Here is a 20,626-nt window from a genome sequence, read left to right as displayed (position 1 = left end):
ATTGCTCCAGTGTCCAGTTGGAAAGTGATCTTTTTCCCATTAATTTCCAATTCTGTAGTCCATTTTTTAGAGTTTTTATATATAATTTTTTTCCTTGGTGGTATTATCTTTTTTGCTATAAAACCAATTAAATTAAAACAAATTAAATGTACATGCATTATATGTACATGTACCCTGAAAAAACAAAAAAATATGCAACCTATATCTGTGAACATGAGCTATGAACAATTTATAAAAATATTTTATGGAATTCAGTCTTTGTCAAATGAAACAAAAATTCCATTTTATCTTAAAGTTAGTGCCATTGTACAGCGCAAATAAATCAGTTTCACAAAGCAAAACTGGTACTGTAAATCACTGATCCATAACCAAGCTTGATGACTTGTACTTCCAGCAGATGGCAGATACAAAACTGTTTCACAGAAATTAATAGTTAATTGGCCCACCTCTGTTCAGAATAATTTGAGGAATTACTCGGTGCACATGGTCAATATACCATCCACATTGTTCAGCAAACAATATACATTTAAATTATTTTGTCATTTCAATTAAATTTTAGAATGCTTTGAAACTATAACAAAAAAAATATTTTACATGTTCAGTATATACATGCACATAACAATTTTTATGTTTGGGAAAACATTTTTTTAACATTTAATTTTCCAGATTATATGTAGTGCTTATACTTGCAATGTATTTGATTAAAATTTCTTGTTAATGAAGGTATTCAAGGTAATATCCTGAATTACTTTTAGAACTTATTGTAACATGCATGAAGGAAATATATAGAAGCCCTTGTGCAGGCTATACAAGGAGTTAGCAGTCCAAAAATCTTGACTTTCAGGTCTAGCAAATCCTCGATCAAGGATTTTACTTTCAGAAATGAAATGCAGAAAAAAGTGTGATAAGTTTTTATAAAAAAAAAAACATATAATTTTACTCAGAGTCTGAATAAGCTGAATGATAGCCTTTGTATGCTCCATCTAGTTGAGGAAATCTCTTCTTCACTTCCACAGTCACACAAGATGGCACTACAACTCTCCTTCCTGCTCCAAGGGGACCACAAAACAAAATTTCGATAATCCTGGTTCCGGAAGATAGAGGGGGCAAACGAAGGTTCAAGATTAGTTTGAAACCTCTAGTTCAGAATGTTGGCGATCACCAGCACATCATGCCGCAGAGATTTCTAAATTCTGGTTTTGTAGTAATGCATGGAGATTGACAACAGCATAGGTTCATGCGAGGATCCTCAAATACTCTGCATCCTCCACACAAACTCCATGCAATTTCTAAACTTCAGTTTTCATACTGTATTGAACTTTGGATGAACAGCTCATGACATCTGGTTCTGTCTCATCTGCTCTTTTCAAAACTTGGCGCATATCATGTTCATTTATTTGTGTTACAATATCCTACAAGTATAATAATCAAAGTGTTTAGAGTGAAAAAAAGGAATCATAAGAGTACATATGGTTAATACTGTATGTTTATATGAAAATAATTTAGTCGTAAAATATAATCTATGATTCATTAAAAGGTCACAATGAGCCTTAAAGATGGCACAGAAATAATCTCAAAAATTAAAGTAAATCAAGCCTTTTTACACTCTTCCTCCGCAGCCGCAACTGCTTCCAGGCCCGTGCTCATAACCTAAGCTACCACACAAATTGTAGAATAACATTTGTACATACCAATGAACAGCAGGAGATAATGGCTCAACCACTTTGTTTTCAAGCTACAATTCATCCTATGAACCCACCCTGCTTTTCAGGTGAAAAAACGTCCGGTAGTGTGTATTTTGAGCTTAGTTTCGTATTTCTAGTCCATATCCCATATACAGTATTACTAATTAGTGACACTAAAGTGTCATATTTCAATAAAATGCCGTTTCTGTTCTAGACAAGGAGTTAGGAGACGATATTAATGTCGCGGGTTTGACTCGCACTGTGGGATATGGAGACCGGTCCTTCGGTTCTCTTCCTGGTACGTCATTTCACCTCTGGACATGCGATTTTGCTCTGTTCCTGTTTTGTATCGTTTTATGAACTTTTGATCTGGAATACTGTTCGTTATTCCCATTTGTTTAATTGATTTCGGTTACGCCCCGAGGTCGCTCATTTCGCGAGGGTGATCTTATATAATAGCTTAACCTACTTGACTTTGTGTGGTTTCTGTTCTTTAAGCATCTGAGTATGATACCCCCTGGATTCCTCGCTGAGGATTTCAAAACTGTTGCCGCCACAGTCCGTCACGGGGCATAGAATGGTGGTCGCTAACAGCATGTGCATCCTAAACCATTCATACACCATGTCCTGCGGTTACATGAAGAGTGTGAAGAAGTTCTATGAATTGGAAAAAATCTTTAGGCACTATCTACAGTATGTTACTCGTTCGTCTCTCTCTGAAATTCTCTCCACTTCTTCTAGATTCCTTCATTAAGACTAATGCTTACGAGCAAGTAATTTTCTTGGACAGAAACCCCTTCTTAAATAATACTCACTTGTCACGTGAATTTAATACCACTCAACGATTGGTCCATTCCTCCACTGATAGAGAGTTTTCAAAATTTTTACCCCAGGGCACTTGCACTTTTTAAACATACAAGAAAAGCTTTACCTTAAATTCCTAAATTGCATACCAGAAATTGCCTTTAATTCTCATTAATATTCTGAAGTTATTATCATTGCACAGGTATAAAAAAAAAATAAAATGTATGTAATATTGACATTTTATTAGAATTCTTTTATTTTCTCGTGTGTTTTGGGATGTAATGTCTGACTCTGCTATCCAAATATTGATACTGGCGCATCGACACGTTCCATCCGTATAACTTATAGTTCTTCGCACTTTCGAATAATCTGTAAATGTTAATTATTTCTAACATTGTTTTAAATGCAAAAATATTAGGGTTACTGCTTGGCCAGTTATTTCTCCGTCTGTAACTGTATGCCATTTCAGTAGTTGACAGTTTCACGATTTTCTTAAACCCTGTCAATGAAATGTGTAAAAATGCACTAAATTTAACTTTTCAAGTAATTCTAAAGAATTATATCCCGCAATAGAATACCAAAAAGTCTTAAAACTTACTTTAAATTTGCACTGTTCTGCTGTACACCTCCTTTCAGTTTCATCTCTGCAACACGTGTAACACTGTCACTGCCAAACAACAAAGGGCACGTAACTCCACACGACAGAAAATATAGGAACTATTTAATTGCCTCGGATTAAAACAATACGGGTTTGTTAAATTTTTCAAAAAGTCAATTTGTAAAGAAAACATGTCAAAGAACCAAAAAAAATTTCACCATTTTATTGTATATCGCTTATGTATGTTTTTAAGATTTGTTAGAATTTTTCTTTGGAAAAATTTTCCCGCTAAAAATCTGAGATTAAGTATTTCTTTTAGATATACAAATGCGCCAATATGTAGTTAATCGATTTCAAGAACATTTGGAACTACTTTTTCATCCATGACAGTGTGCAAGGACGTAATCCGAGACCACCCGAAAAAAAAAACCAACCAATTTCGCATACAAATTTAGCTTAAAAATCCAAATTTATCGCTGGTTCATCTTCCGTCACTAGGTACAGCGAAAAAATGAAAATGCAGGGAAAGGCAGATAATGAGTGAAGATCAAGAACCGTAAAAATAATAGTTCTCTTCTTCTGTAAGATAATGATGTACTTGCATTTCAAAGTGACAATGTCAGTACATGCACGTACTGCATCCGCCTTACCATCTACTGCTTTATCCTGTTTTGATATATAATGTGCCACCTGAATAACTGCAAATGCACTCTTAAGCCCGGTTTACACACACTCCTTTTGCAGCTGCTTTGAGGAAGAGCTGCAAAAGAACACTGTGAAAACTAGGGTTTATGCACTGCAGGCATGCAAGTAGACAGACTAGAACTTGCTCTTTTTTGGTCTGCTTTGCAGACGTATCTGATCAATCAGCATCACAAAACGTTAATCAGTCTATTAACCAAATTGATCAATTTTTAAGTGGAAAAAGCGGTTTCAATTTTAAAATCTTTTTTTCTGATTTTTTTTTTAAATCTTACTGTAGCAGTGTTCAAAATATTCATTTGCAATTCATAATGCATAAAGTAACCCACACATAAAAAATATGTGTTACTTTTAGAATTTTATAAATAATTTTACACTTCAGAAGCAACAATTAAATATCTGTTTGTTTTTTTTTTACTTAAAATAAAATTATTTTCCCTCTCTGGTACCCCTCTGATATACATAGATTGTCAGAGTTATCCCTCCTGTATCTTATTTTTATGAAAAAATATCTCCGCAATCTTACGTGTTCTAGCACAAATGTAAAACTCAACCTAATTCTATTTTTATTTTCAGTTAGAAAAAATGTTTTTAGTTTCAATTTTGAACAAATACATCGGATCAAACTATTTATTCCATGTTAATGCAGTATGTTTACACATACCAGAGTTCAGATGATTCATTGTTTACATGATCATAGGAATAGCGGTAGGGCGGATCTGCTGGTATAAAGTAAATAAACTAGCCTACTGGTTCTTATTGAAAAAGCAGGTTACCTCAAACTGTTCCATATTAAAATCACACCCAGTTTCTCAATATTCAAGACATGTATTGTATGATATGTGGATTTACATTTGCATAAATTAGACTTTATCATCACTCAGCTGGTCGTCTGGAGCTTTACGTTGTTATGGAAATATATACAAATAGTAAAAAAAACCGTTCTCGAAAAAAATTCCGTTGAATACAATTTATTAAAAATCAGATGCATACATGTACAGATAAAGACACGGATTAAATACATGACAAAATATGACAATAAATCCTTATTTAATAAAAATTACGACAAACAGTGTCAAAACGCGAAACGTGGTTGAGAAAAAAAATCTGCGTTGACAGTGCACATAACAACGTCACATCTTTATGACGTTATTTCTCTGTTCTAGGAAAATTGTCATAAGGCCCTTTTGTCATGGGCGCAATCATATGTGTCCACAACATTTACACACAAATATTTTAATATTTTCACTTTTACCAGTCTTGCGATTTTTGCTATGCATACACCAAGGATTGTTTAATAACTTGTTTATCATATGTAAATCTCTCTGTTCTTCAAGCAGTAAAAGTTCCCTTTTGCGAGATTCAACATATCTGTGATTTTCAAATCCATTTATATTTGACCATTCTATCAGACTATCTCGTTCCTTAAAGTTATTTATAATGTTGTAAAGTTGTTGTTCAATTGTTGATATTTCTGTCTCCGTAATAGAAGCTGATTGTTTCCTTCAGTGCAAGAAGAAAGTAATAACTTTTTATAAATCGTTTTATTTTATTGAAAGCGATTAAGAAAAACACAAAATTGATAGCCTAAACAATTACAATGTAGTTTCTTACCAATGATCCCGCTTCCGATAGACAGAGAGAATAATTTGTCCTGAATGAGAGGATGATATCGGAGGTTATATTCCTCACTCCAATTAATTAATTTTGCCCATTCATTAATTTGTTTCATACTCTGACCTATAATTTCCTCCTCGGAAATGTTAGACTTCATTGTTGTTTAACAGTTTCAATTTGTGAAATAATTGTAAACTCGTTTCTTAAAAGGTATGAGATAATGTAGATATAATCAAGCTGTAACAAGCTTAAGAAAATGAATTGATGACCGTGTTTGTTGTTTGAATTACAAAGTGGATTAAGGGTTTAATGAAAGATAATTCTTTTATTTAACTTCGAAGTTAACAGTTAATATGAATTCCCTTAATACATGTGCTATTAATCTCATTGACAAATGATAAGAACACTTACTGGGTAGTAAGGTATTAATCTATTTGAGGATACCATAATCAAAGAAAATCAACAAAAGGAATTATCTTTTTAAATTGAATAAAGTGGTGCATATCTACAAAGTAATTTATTTATTTATTTATTTACAAAATCGTCTAATATTTACAAAAGTTTTTATTCATACACAAATTGAAACAGGTAATATAAACATACAAAGCACTTATTGTTCCATTAGTTCAAGCAAAGTTGTGATATTTTGTTCATCATCCAAGTCTCTTTTTTCAGGACACAGCTCAATATCCAAAACTTTGATATCAATCCCGTTGTTTAGCACTTTTCTTTTGCAATAGAAGTAGGAAAATCCACACCTTTCTTGCGCATAGGTAAAGATGGTGTTGTTACGAGCACGCAAACCTTTGTTGAAGCCAATGGCGGACTTGCGACTTTTTAGGACTTTTCTAAATGTGTGAAGTGGCGCATTCACAGATCGCTTGGTTATTCCCTTGCAGCTGAATTTTACGTTGTGGTATGTTCTGGGACAAAAGGAATTCAGTTGCTTTGTTTTCTTGTTGCAGGCTTTTCTCAAAAGTTGGTAAGCCTTTTGTTGAATCCGCGGATCCCGAACGTTTCTTTGGCTTACAATATATGTCTTTGAGCAAAGACCTATCATTTCGTCACCAGTGTATTCCAGTCTGAATAAACCCGGGGTTCTCTTGTCGTGTTTTTTGAGTTTCTGGCAGCATTCTCGGGGAAACCAGTGCACAAGATGGCCGGCCTCTATTTCTGTGTTCGTACAATAATCCATTAATCCATGGCTGAATTCACCTAGGAGTTCTGGTTTAACGATGGACTCCAGGTTACGCCCAGATATGGCCATATAAGCTCTATCATTGTCCATTTCGCAGTAGGAAAAGTCGCTGCTCTCCACAACCTTGTCAACAAAGTCATAATAAAATTGCAACATCTGTAATTTGGCATTTTGTAAAATAAAATAACCAAGTTGTACAGGGAGGTCATAAGAAATTCTACTTTTCGCTTTTTCTATTTCGAAAACATGGTGTCCTAGATCGGTAAGATTAATGAATTTGGAATCATTCACTTCTATGGTGGCTTCTTCAATTCCTTTCACATATTTGATTTCCCGATGTTTAGACTGATCCATGATAAGTGATCCATAGCTAGAATTACCTCTCAGCTTTGACGTATCGGCTAAAATTGCCAAAGATGGATCCCTATCTCCAAGGCGACGGTCGTTGGTCACTTCGCGCACAAAGTCTCGAAAGCATCTACTTGGGGTATATTCAATCACCTGGTAAATGCGGGTTACATCCATCCTGTGGTTAAGATACCATTTCAAAAGTGGTGTAACTAGAAGAATTTTTCTAGCACGTAAGCCAACTACGAGAAGTCGACGAGGATTTTCATTTAGATTGTTTTCACGTGCATGATTCTGCATGTGAGAACCAATGGCGTCGAAGGGAATGTCTGTATTGCAAAATATGGGTGCCATCTCCTGAAAATATTCGTATGGAGTTAAATTTTTTTGCATGTGATCCGGCCACTGGTCAGGAATTTAAATGTCCACTTCAACCATTCCAAAAGGGTTTCATCCAGAACGCCGTGTAATATCTGATTTTCGGTAACACATCCCTTGTATTTTTTGTAAAACTGTGGTGTTTTGTCAGTAATTATTTTCTGTAAACCGGCACTTTGTTGCTTGAGCACATTGTACTCGCACTCCCATATTTCGTTCACGGAAAACTCCTCCTGTCTTAAAAACTCGGATGTTTCTTGGGTCTTGTTGAAAAGCGATTCTCTCTTTTCATGCCACTTTTTGTCTTAGATATTTTTTGTTAAATAACATTTATATCCATGAAAATAACACCCATAGAACTGGAATATAGTATTCGTGTCTGCACAGTATCCGTCCACTGGAAAGGGTCCCACGCGTTTCTCTTTGCCGGTATTCAAACGATGTTGAATGAAATGTCCCGAAACAAAACTCATATAATCCAACCTAGAATGCAGACATGTATCTATCTCGGACTTCTCCTCGAAATCCGTTCTCGGCACGACGACGAATAAATAGTCCGATAGGCATATTCTGGTGTATGGCCCACAAGTACAGTGCATTGGCATCGTAACCAACTATGCTTTCACAAGGTTTTTCAGGATTGTTCCTGATAGTTCTTTCTCCTCATTTTGCATACCTTGAAAAGATAATGGACGGACCAAAAACTATGCTATTTTTTACTGTTTTAAATAAGTCTTTGTCTTGTTCTCCGTAAAGTGCAAATGAAGCGTTTGCACGCAAACTTGTTTGAAATAACATTGTTCGCCGGGAACAGACATGACCACTTTAAAAACATCAATGCCACTCTCAAAGTAAATTCTTTGTAACTTCTCCACTGCTTCTAGAAACGGTCCAACGTCCTGGTTACATGTATTATACCACACAAGAAACCTTTTAAACAGTTCATATTTTCTTTCTCCCAAACGTCCTGACAGAATTTATAATCCTCTGGCCTTAGGTTGGCATTTCGGAGGGAACTGTTGAAAGCTTCATGTGGGGGTAGTTGTTTTTTCCTCTTCAAGTTTTCGGCATTTTTTTTAAATGTTCGTACGGAAAAAAAAATTTTGTTCTTCAATATGATATGCACGGAGAAAACCTGCATAGGAGGTACCAGATGCCAGAAAGTTTGTAATGTCTAGAAGACGGAGTTTGTTGTTGCTTATACACGTATACGTATTGTTCATTTTAATGGTAGTCCCGTTGGTTTCATGTAAACGAAGATGTCTCGCAATGTTGTTCTTAATTTAAGTTCAAGTCGTACTTGGCAGAATTAAATCCGAGAACTGGAACTTGACGACAGTAAAGTGGAATTTATCCCTCATTTGGTCAAGTGCATTGACCATTGCTTTGTCCGTATTCTTTGGATTTTCTTTACTTTGCCATCGTTCAAATTGCTGATCTAAAGAATCACGCACACAAGCCCATTTTTCACTTGCCAACGTGTAGCAGGTATCGGATATTTCCTCCATATAGGTAACCATGTCTTTGATAAGTTTATCTGGTTCCTGGTGTACGAAACATTTTGGAGAAGTATGTTTGCGTACATTAGAGCATACACTAACAAAAACTGGTATGTGTTCGCTATGCCACTGTAATTTAGCACTTTTGTCATTGTTAAAGTTTTAAGTATTCCTCAAAGTGAAACACAATAAACCAAGGAAAAACTCTCTTCGGAGGTAACGACGCATCCAAATGATTCAAGCTGGTCAAACATTGTTTGTCTTACTTGATGAAAACCACCGGGGAATTTTGACACAGTTTTGTTTTCTCATGTCTCGTACACTGATAGGAGCTTGGAAACATTTTCTCGCATATTTTACACACATATTTCTTTGCATATGCTTTCATGTAATTGATGTATAAAACAATATGTTCAAAAAGATTCAGGTTCATGGTATCTTTATGTCTTGATAGGCTGCGGTGATATGGAAATGCACTTCGATCTTCTTGTAACGAAAAGAGGCAAAAATGTTCAGTCGGAAGCAGCGTTCAATCTCGTGTAGATCCTCGCAGTAATCAAAGCTTGGAAATTGATAGATCCTCGCAGTAATCAAAGCTTGGAAATTGATTCGGCGATGGAAAGTCTTTTCTACTTTCTGTTCCTCTAAATAACTACACCATTGGTGGTAGTAGAGTTTGGTTGAAGTTTCTAAATTAGTTTTCTGTCCACGGTGAACTGCCAGACAGCGAAATAAACATAAATTGTCTTCATACTTTACGCCTTTTCGGTTCTTGTTGAGTGCCCACAAATTCTTGTTCTTAGAGATGTAGTCTGGTATATCAAAGCTAAAAGAAAAAAAAATTATAAGAATTTCATCTTCAAGAAACAATAAACAGAAAAAAATAGGTTATTTTTAAATATATAGATGGATTTATTTCTTTAATAAACTTTAGTTCAATTTTGTTTATTATGGGGAAAAGTTAATATGTTAAACATTATATTTCATTAAAAAAGTTAAATAAATGCATTATTATGAGAATACCTGAGAACCGTGGAAATGACAGATTATTTAAATTTGAATGAACACAAAATTTGTTCAATAAGTAAATTCGAAATATTAATGAGATAAAACAAAACTTACCTTTTAACAGACATTGTTACTGATTGATTGTTGAAGAAACATTTGCGAAGTTTTTTTTTGGACAAAGTGTGTTAACGTAAATATATTATAAATTAATAAAATATGCACCTGAGAACCAACACAAGAGAATAATGTTCTTATTTTTCGTATTTAGTTCTTTTATTCTTGATTTGAATGATGCTATTAATATTGTAACTGTAACACAAGAGAATAATGTTCTCGTAATTTGAAATTATGATGATTATGATGACAGTGGTCCTAAAATAAACAATACACAATTGAAAATGATAGTCATAAAAAAATAAATGTAAACAAGTACAATATCACCTCTTGACATTTCAATATTAGGAAAAAGTAATGTTCACTTCATTAAGAAATATTTATGACAGTCAGACTTCTATTACACTTTATCATACAGCATATAATCTAAGCAAGAAATAAATATGCAGTATATATAATAAGTAATAAAAAATGTACACAGCTCACAAACCTAAGTAAGGAATACAGTATGGCCGCTTCCGGTCACTGTGACGTCATCACACAAGGACTGTCCACTATAAATACAATCAGGTCTTACTACTCAATTCATACAAACTATACTTACATGTACTTGACAAGGAACCACTTTTATAATAAAAATGTTTTGCATTGAATAATCTTTTAAAATCATATATCATCAGGGCATCTATTATTTTTAACCTATAAACATACTTATAAACAAATGACTAGATGGTAACATCACGACATAATTTCTGACTAGTAATAAACAACTTTCAATCGGGAAATTACACAGTTGCATATTTCACAAAATAGAGAATAATCATTCACTTATGGCATAAGTACCTAGTCTAATATGAATGTAAGACAAAAATATCATTACTCACATATATCAGACAAAAAGGCGTTTAGTACAACACGGCTGACACACGTCTTCACTGGTCAACATCTACTGTGAAAATACCGCCAAAAGATGGCCTACTGTACATTCGGTAAATTGACCAATCAATGGACAGATTCACAAGTGTAAAAAATGAATTATAAAAATTACTTACAGCCAAATACTATCGTTATTTCAGTTATTCAAAAAGGATTTAAACATAAAAATAATTTTCCTTTTCATAATTTGTAAACTTTATAAAAATTTCAATCTGAATCTTGAACCCGATGCAAAATATACTTCGCCCTCTTACACATTTCCCCCCTTTTGTCATTGCTTTCCACAGCAATGAAAAGGTTTTAAAAAAAATAAAAATTTTCTATCACAACATTCAGATATATACACAATTAAACACAATCAAATGAAATAACATAATTACATCTGATTTGGTAACTACATAATCACATCTGATTTTGTCTTGCCCACGAATCACTTAAAGTAGCACTTAATGTAGCACCAAGATTCACAATCGCATCACTTAGTTCTTTAAAATTTGTCGGTTCAGCGGAAATTTGATTGCACGGTAGGGTACTTTTAGGTAAGTTGAATGGGTTGGAATGTTTCCCTGCCGTCGTTCTCTTACTTCGTCAAGGTTGTGTCACTTCTACCGTCTCTTCTTCTGAATCTTCCCTGCTTGTTGAAGGAACACACGGTTTTTCTATCGCAGCTTCTTCCAAATTCTCGGCGGTTGCAGAATGTTCTTCCTCTTGAACTTGTACGGTCTGTTCTGGTATATACTCGAGGTCAGATTCTTCAGAACTGGAACATCCATCACTCGAATTCACTTTTTCAGCTGTGTCTAAGATCTCTTTCCTTGTCACATTCTTGATCGGGCCAGACCCATCTGCCAGCTGAATAGAATACACGTTATCACCAAGGTATTTCACAACTTTGTATGGAGTAGCACACCACGTATCCTGAATTTTGTTTCTTCCAAGAATGCGATTCCTTGTAAGAACTCTTGTTCCAACTGGAATGACCGAAACACTGGCTTTCTTGTTCTTCTGTTGATTCCGCTGTTCTGCAGATTTTTCTGTATTTGACAATGCCAACTTTGATGCTTCCAACATCTTCTTCTTATGGTCTTGTATCCAATCATCCATAGGTAAGTTTTCAATGTCATCATCTGAAGATTTGTGTAATCCAAGCATCAAATCGATGGGAAGAATTGGTTCTCGTCCGAAAAACAAAAAATGTGGAGAGTAACCGGTCGATGAATGAACAGTGGCATTGTAGATATACACCAAGTATGGAAGATATTCAGGCCATTTCCTTTTCTTTTCTGGAGGTAATGTTCTCAGTCTGTCATGCATGGTCCTATTGAATCTTTCACATTGTCCATTCCCTTCCGGATGATAAGGCGTTGTCCGGGATTTTTCAATGTTGTAGTAACTACACAGTTCTTGAACAATGAAACTCTCAAAATTGCGTCCCTGGTCACTATGGATACGCTTAGGGATTCCAAAATTCACAAACCAGTTTTTAACAAGAATTTTTGCGACAGTATTTGCTTTCTGGTCTTTACACGGTACAGCCTGGGTAAATTTAGAGAAAATGTCTGTCATAATTAACACATTCTCACGTCCATCAGATGATTTTTCTAACAGAGTAAAGTCAATGGCCAGAATTTCTTGAGGTTTGTACGCTATTAAATTACTCATTGTAGGCTTAATCGCTGGAATTGGAGCTTTCCCTATTAAACACCTTTCACAAGATTTACACCATTTCTGGACATCTTGTAGCATCCTTGGCCAAAAACATCTTTTCTTCAGCAAAGATTAAGTTCGTTCAACACCTTGATGACCTGCATGGTTGTGAATATTTTCCAGAACGGTCTTCTTCAGAACTTCAGGAAGTAATAGCTGTCTCTGTTCACCAGTCTCATCTGTGATCTTCCTGTACAAAACACAATTTTCAATGAAAAGTTTATCTCTCTGATTAAGAAGTTTTCTCACATCTTTGTGCTCCTTTTTCAAGTCATCAACCGAAATTTTATGATTTTCCTCCATCCAATATCTGATTCTGCTTAACTTCGGGTCATGATCTTGAAGTGCTGCTATGTCTGCAGGAATATACTCAGGAAGCGTTGTCATGGCGCTCAATGTCCGCATCTCAAAGTCTGTAGTCTCTGAATTCAACTGAGTCAGTAGACGGCTATCTAACATCTCTAATGATGTACTCTGAGTGATCCTATCTAAGGAAACTTTCACTTCTTCTTCCAGTGAAGTAGGTCTACGGCTTAACGCATCCGCGTTGCGATTCACCTTACCAGAGCGGTATTTCACTGTAAAATCAAACTGAGCTAGCTCTCCTATCCATCTCATCGTTGTTGCGTCTACTCGTTGCTTTGGTTTGTTGATGTAACTAAGCGGGTTATTGTCAGTGTAAATGATAAACTTCGATCCAAGGAGGTAATCACGAAATTTTTCACTAACTGACCACTTGAGTGCCAGAAGTTCAAGCTTCATAGAACTGTATCTTTCCATATTCTTCTCTGATTTCCGCAGTGATCTTGATGCGTAGGCTATCACAATCTTTCCATTAGGTCTCTCTTGAGATAAAACTGCTCCGAGTCCTTCAAAACTTGCGTCTATTTCCAAAATGAAATTCTGTGAAAAATCGGGAAATCCAAGAATCGGGGGTGAAACAAGTTTCTCCTTTAAGCTGTTAAACGACTTGGTACACTCGTCAGTCCATAACTTTTTAAACTGCTCTGCTTTTGGTTTGGTATTCCTTGGTCTTGATAGCAATGCATGAAGAGGAGCTGCTATGCTAGCGAATCCTTGGACGAATTTCCTATAGTAACTAGCTAGTCCGAGGAAGGAGCGGAGTTGCTTTTCAGTAGTTGGAATAGGCCACGATTCAATAACAGCTGTTTTCTCCGGGTCTGTAGATATCCCTTTTTCGGAAACAATATGTCCGAGAAATTTTGTTTCTTTCTGGAAGAAATGACATTTTGCTGGTTTAATTTTTAGTCCATTGGATTTCAGTTTAGTAAACACCTGATCTAATCTGTTGATATGTTCTTCTACTGTTCTTGAAAATACTAAGATGTCGTCCAAGTAGAGAACTAGTATGTTGAAATTTTCATCTCCAAGGCACGCCTCCATAAGTCTTTGGAAGGTTGCGGGACTGTTGCATAAGCCAAAAGGCATTCGAACATATTCATAGAGTCCACCAGAACCAACACGAAACGCAGTCTTGGGAATGTCTTCTTCTCTTACAGCCACTTGATGGTATCCTTGTATTAAGTCTATGCTACTGAAATATTTAGCTCCATTCAGAATATCCAAGGTATCCTCAATACGCGGTAGCGGATACGCGTCTTTGACAGTTTTTGAGTTGATTGCTCTATAATCTACACAGAGTCTTATGCTGTTGTCCTTCTTCCTGACAATCACAACAGGCGAAGCGTACGGACTGGTACTTTTGCGAATAATTCCCTGATTTAACAGTTTCTCTATATGTTGTTTCACTTCGGAAATCTGATTGGGCGGAATTCTCCTATGAGGAATTTTCACAGGTTGGTTATCTGTCAGCGTTATAGGATGAGTTACAGTTGTTGTGTATCCCAAATCTTCATCACTCCTTGCAAACACATCTTCATGTTTAGAAAATAGTTCAAGTAGTTTCTGTTTTTGTTCAGCTGATAATGGAACATTTCCAAGATCCAGTTTAGACATTAGATCAGAATTATCAGCATTTACAGTGTTGGTTGACACCGAGACACTACGAATGTTCAATTCTGTTGGTTCAATATCAACTGCATATTCTTGGTCAGAACTCTTCAAAATCTCGATCTGGTGTAGTGTACCAATATAAGTCTTTGGTTGAATCCAAACATCTTCTTCACCAATGTTCACCATCCTTACAGGAATTTTCCCACTATCCACAACACTAACAGTATCCACCACCAAAATATTCCGAGGTAGAGATCCATTCTCATTGGAAATAGGTTGAACGGCTGCTACATATGGGTTTCTTTTCTTATTTTGTCGTGTGGATCCTACTATGGTTTTCATAGAGTTCGCTGGAATTCTTACTGCTTCTCTTCCTGCCACTTTAACAAGTCCAATCTTCACATCCACTTCATTCTCAGCTAACGCTAGAACAGACATAACATTGTTCCATATAGGATCTTTCATAATAACATTATCACAATGACAGGCTGTTCTAATATGTTTCAGTACATTACATCCAAGAATAACTTGAACGCCATTTGGATCTGTTGTCACTGTTTCTATTAACATTCCAACATCACTGAATAGTTGATCCTGAATCTTTAATTCCACTTCAATATATCCAAGGTATGGAATTTGGATTTTGTTGGCTGCAGATAATCGTAGAAATTTTCTTGTGTCTGTAATATCTTTGTGATGTAAGAACTTTTTATAAAACATTTCAGATATAGTTGACACTTCTGCTCCGGTATCTAGGAGACATTTTACGGGTTGTCCGTTTAGTTCAATAGTAGTGACTGGACTGTTTCTTGCAGCATTTTTTATTTTCTCGTTTATATCACACGAGTCTTTCCCAATCCCCTCTAACAGGCGACTCTCTACTGTGAGGGATTTGCTTTTGGGTCGGTGTTTGGAAACTTCTGTCTCGGCTGTTGTTGCAGTCGTCTATCTTCTTTGTTCTGTGAGAATCCATTTTTACGATTTGGGCATTCTGATGAAAAATGTCCAAGTCCGTTACAGGCATAACAAACAATCTGATCTTGTCTTCTGATCCCTCGGCCACGTCCTCTGGACGGTACGGGTCTATTACCCCTCCGAGGTGAATCAGACTGTCGAGACTTTTGTACTGTTTGTGTAAGCGTATCAATCTGTTGTTGTTGTTTCTCTAACATCTCTTGTTGTTTCTTAAGTAGAGTCATTAATTCACTCTGTTCTGTATTTGGAGTAGGTACACATGATGTTTTCTTCACACTGAGATTCACACCAGGGTTGTCTTCTATCCATCGTAACATTTTAAGTCTGAATTCAAAAAATGGTACGTTGCCAGAGTCTAACACAACTTTTCTCAGTTCTTGTCGGGTGTTCTGATCTCTGATTCCATCAACAAATCTCTCGGTAAGCTTAACATCAGTCACTTGCTCTTTCTTATCTTTCTTGTTGATTTTCTGTGCCATCTCCATTAATACAAGAGAATATTTTTCTAATGTTTCATCCTGTTTTTGGTCTCGTTGATAAAATTTCTGGAGAAGTTGGGTAGTGGTTTCTTTGATTTCGAACACAGCCTCCAAGATGTCGAGAATTTGTTTTCCTGTTTTTCTCTCTGTATGAGGTCGAAGTTTCACTTCTGATTTTGCGGATCCAGTTAAATGGTCCATGATGAAATCTACGAAATCGTCTTTGGACTGTGTAGACTGTATATGTTCCCTCATGTCGGAAATCCACTCGTAAACATCTGGGTCTCCATCCTTAACTGGTCGACCTCCAAACTTAGGAAATTTTCGTTCGGACTTGACATACACTAAAGGTGTTGGTTTTTCTTTCGACTCGGTAGCTTTCAGTGAAGAAACTTTTCCTTGTAAATTTTTAATTTCTTGTTGCATGGCCGCATTTTCCTGCCTGTCTTGGTTTTCTCTCGTCTCCAAAATCTTTATTTTGTCCAACAATCCTTGGACGAGCTGTTCCATGCTGATGCACACTGTCGTCAATCACAAGAATCACAATCACAAGAATCCTGTCCACGACGCCATTTGTAACACAAGAGAATAATGTTCTCGTAGTTCTTTTATTCTTGATTTGAATGAGTATTCAAAAATTATGATGATTATGATGACAGTGGTCCTAAAATAAACAATACACAATTGAAAATGATAGTCATAAAAAAATAAATGTAAACAAGTACAATATCACCTCTTGACATTTCAATATTAGGAAAAAGTAATGTTCACTTCATTAAGAAATATTTATGACAGTCAGACTTCTATTACACTTTATCATACAGCATATAATCTAAGCAAGAAATAAATATGCAGTATATATAATAAGTAATAAAAAATGTACACAGCTCACAAACCTAAGTAAGGAATACAGTATGGCCGCTTCCGGTCACTGTGACGTCATCACACAAGGACTGTCCACTATAAATACAATCAGGTCTTACTACTCAATTCATACAAACTATACTTACATGTACTTGACAAGGAACCACTTTTATAATAAAAATGTTTTGCATTGAATAATCTTTTAAAATCATATATCATCAGGGCATCTATTATTTTTAACCTATAAACATACTTATAAACAAATGACTAGATGGTAACATCACGACATAATTTCTGACTAGTAATAAACAACTTTCAATCGGGAAATTAAGCAGTTGCATATTTCACAAAATATAGAATAATTATTCACTTGTGACATAAGTACCTAGTCTAATATGAATGCAAGACAAAAATATCATTACTCACATTTATCAGACAAAAAGGCGTTTAATACAACACGGCTGACACACGTCTTCACTGGTCAACATCTACTGTGAAAAATACCGCCAAAAGATGGCCTACTGTACATTCGGTAAATTGACCAATCAATGGACAGATTCACAAGCGTAAAAAATGAATTATAAAAATTACTTACAGCCAAATACTATCGTTATTTCAGTTATTCAAAAAGGATTTAAACATAAAAATAATTTTCCTTTTCATAATTTATAAACTTTATAAAAATTTCAATCTGAATCACAAAATTACAATGAAAAGTTACCCGATGCAAAATATACTTCGCCCTCTATTTAATATCATCAATTTTGCTTTGAGACTACAATCACTTATAAGTAGGCAGATCATTGTAGAAAAAGTGAACAAACCTACATGAATATTCCCTAAACCGAGAAATTCTCTTAATTGAATTTCAGTTAGAAAAAAAACATGCATATGGTCCACGTATTGCAGTCCTTTTTTAAAGGACAGCAACTTGTTGTAAGTTTTAGAGTTAAAACTCTAAAGTTAAATATTTCCCTCGGTACTAATGTACTAATACTGTACAGTCATGACCGGTCACGGTAGCCTAGTGGTAGAGCGTTCGCTTTGTGATTGGGAGGCCCGGGCTCGATTCTCGATCGCGGCGCTGCGTCGTACCTAAGACGTAAACAAAGGTAGTGACTGTTCCTTCGCCAAGCGCTCGGCACTAGAAGTGAAAGTCACGGGTCTTTCGGATATGACCTTAAAAACAAAGGTCCCATGTCACGGTAGGCGTTGGCACGATAAAGAACCCTCACTGCTCAATGGCCCTGAGTGCCGAGTATAGGTCTAAATTTGAAGCCCTTCACCGGCATCGGTGACGTCTCCATATGAGTGAAAAATTCTAAAGAGGGACGTTAAACAATATACAATCAATCAATTAACTGTACAGCCATGAGTAAATCAGAGGAACATGTGTCTCTGTTAAAAATTGACACGTAATATTTTTATTTTATTTCAACATATAGCTGTACATCTTTAATAGAATACACACTATGTAAAAAATAAATAATTATTTATGCAGGTTATTTCAGAAAAAAAAATAAAACAAACGAAAACATCGTAAAAATCTTTATGAGTCCACATGGAATTCTATTTCGTGTATGAAAATGGTTTCAAATAAGAATAAAGAGAAAGATTGATGATAAACATGAACAGAAAAAACTGCTTCAACTGTGGGTTACTGAAAACATCCATCATGGTAGAGTCAATTCGTTTCTGAATCCTCATATACTGAGAAGAAAAACCTGTCAACAACATAAGTAATATTTATATTTCTGTTATATCAAAAATGTTATAAGTTTCATTATTGCCTGTGAGGAATGCAGAATTACGCCGAAAAGTTATGTCACTCGACAGAAGTAGTTATAACACCACCCCCACCCCCCCCCCCAATCATCCTCACGTGCATTAATTATAAACTTAACAGATCGGGTTCGAGATTCCATGATGCTGGTTGCAACGTTAACGTAAACAATGGATCGTAATTCTTAACATCTTGAAAGTTTTTTTTGATTATTTGTTTAACTTTAACGAATTTAGAGGATGTTTTTTTTTACATTTTGAAAATTTGATATAATATTTTCTACAAGCCTTTTCTGTGACACTCTGTGAAAAACTTGGAACAAATATTCTGCTCATCGAATGTCATCATCGAAGCCATGTGATATTTTTGTGAAAGTCTTCTCTTATTCAAAACTTGTTTAATATAGAGCTGCCCCTTACAATAGGATAAAGTAAATACAACATAGATTAGGTAAGAGTGAATACCTAGTGACGTTTTATCATCATCTTCGTCCCGCTTACATATGTTGCTGATGTCGCATTAATAGTTCCCACTGTAGGATTCCAAGGTTTGCGCCAGTACTCCGGGTACCAGGGCCCGTTAAGGAAGGCTTCGTGACAATATCGAAACCACCAGCCTCCTCTCCACTCAACAGCACAGTTAGCACCAATATATTCGTCGTTATCCTTGTCTCTGGTTGTAAAGTACATTCCAGAGAGATTAGCCCACAAATACGGAGTGTGTAACATACTGTCACCTGTAGAATGAAAGCAGGAGAAATAACTACATTATGTAACTGAGATCATGCTTCATGTATTGTTAACCTTTGAACTAAATCGCACACATACCACTGTAATCAATCCCACTGTTGAAAAGCATCTCTACCAAGGTATATATTGAATAACTGATTATTATTTTTTCACACCGAGTTAGCAATATAAATTATTATACTTTCATGTTAAATACTAAATCTGATTGGTTTAGACGCAGTTGACAATCCCTTCGATTACCCTGAGCCTTAGCAACACACGTGATAACGGGTAACACAACGGTAATGCCACATGCGCTGAAATTATGCGCGTACGGTTCACTGTAGAATTCTCAAAACGTCAGTTGCGCGTTTGAAAGAACCGGAATTAACTTGACGTCAATAAAAGCTTGCGTCCGATATAGCTTACTTGAAAACAACAAACGACAGACGATACATGCTTGCGAGTGTAGGAAACATGCTTGTGAGCCAGAAATAACGAAACTTTATATGATAAATGACTCTAATTCGAGTATCAAACAAACAATAAGGAAATTAGTGAACCGGTGAGTGTGAAAGCTTTCTATACATGAACGTAAAGACGATCGACGGTTGTTTTCTTTTTCCTGACGTCCTAAATCATTCAGTATAATAAAGACATTCAGTATAATAAAATAAATGGTGCCTGTTTTGGAGGGTAACATTTGAAATTGATACCCCTAAGAAAACCATTGTCAACCTCCGCTGACGCCTCGGTTGACAATGGTTTTCCTTGGAGTGTCAATTTCAAATGTTACCCTCCAAAACAGGCACCATTTATATAATGTCAATGAATATAGTGGCCTAATTGATTTATCAGCTACTTTAAAAACTGGTTTTTTTTTTTACATAATACATATATGTCAAAATTACTTAGGTGTTACCGCCCTCACAATTTTAATGGTTCATATTTTAAATTTTCCAATTATTGCAAAAATGTATAGGTCACCATATTACTTAAGATGCGAAACATAAATTAAAAATGTGTATGTCAATACAAAAAAATCGCACATTTTTTTGTAAACATATTATTAAAAATATGTTAAAACTGGTTTACATGCATAATTCTAATGCCGAATGCTATTAGATACTTCCTACTTATAAAATACTTTTGAATTGTGAATATCAGGGAAACTATTTTAATTAAAAGTACAATTGAACAAATGCTTGAATAAAGGGACCTTAGAAGGA

The 20,626-nt window shown here is 35.5% G+C and overlaps 1 protein-coding gene and 1 pseudogene across 1 annotated transcript; both read right to left on the bottom strand.

The window, feature by feature from the left end:
* Positions 1-936: 936 nt before the first annotated feature.
* On the bottom strand, positions 937-2,309 carry LOC134254642 (P2X purinoceptor 7-like; annotated as a pseudogene).
* A 13,137-nt stretch (positions 2,310-15,446) lies between these two features.
* Positions 15,447-17,207, bottom strand: LOC134254640 (uncharacterized). The gene is made up of 2 exons (XM_062737178.1): positions 16,919-17,207; positions 15,447-16,686 (listed from the first exon to the last, which is right to left on the bottom strand). Exon 2 carries the CDS (start codon positions 16,530-16,532, stop codon positions 15,447-15,449), a length of 1,086 nt encoding a protein of 361 aa, XP_062593162.1. The 5' UTR covers positions 16,533-16,686; positions 16,919-17,207.
* Between the last annotated feature and the right edge of the window lie 3,419 nt (positions 17,208-20,626).

The sequence above is a fragment of the Saccostrea cucullata genome, unplaced genomic scaffold, assembly GCF_032062105.1.
Source record: "Saccostrea cucullata isolate Sc308-1 unplaced genomic scaffold, CSIRO_AGI_Scuc_v1 ctg1267, whole genome shotgun sequence".
Lineage (NCBI taxonomy): Eukaryota > Metazoa > Mollusca > Bivalvia > Ostreida > Ostreidae > Saccostrea > Saccostrea cuccullata.
The sequence above is the reverse complement of the archived record's forward strand: the minus strand, read 5'-3'. Positions and strand labels throughout refer to the sequence as shown.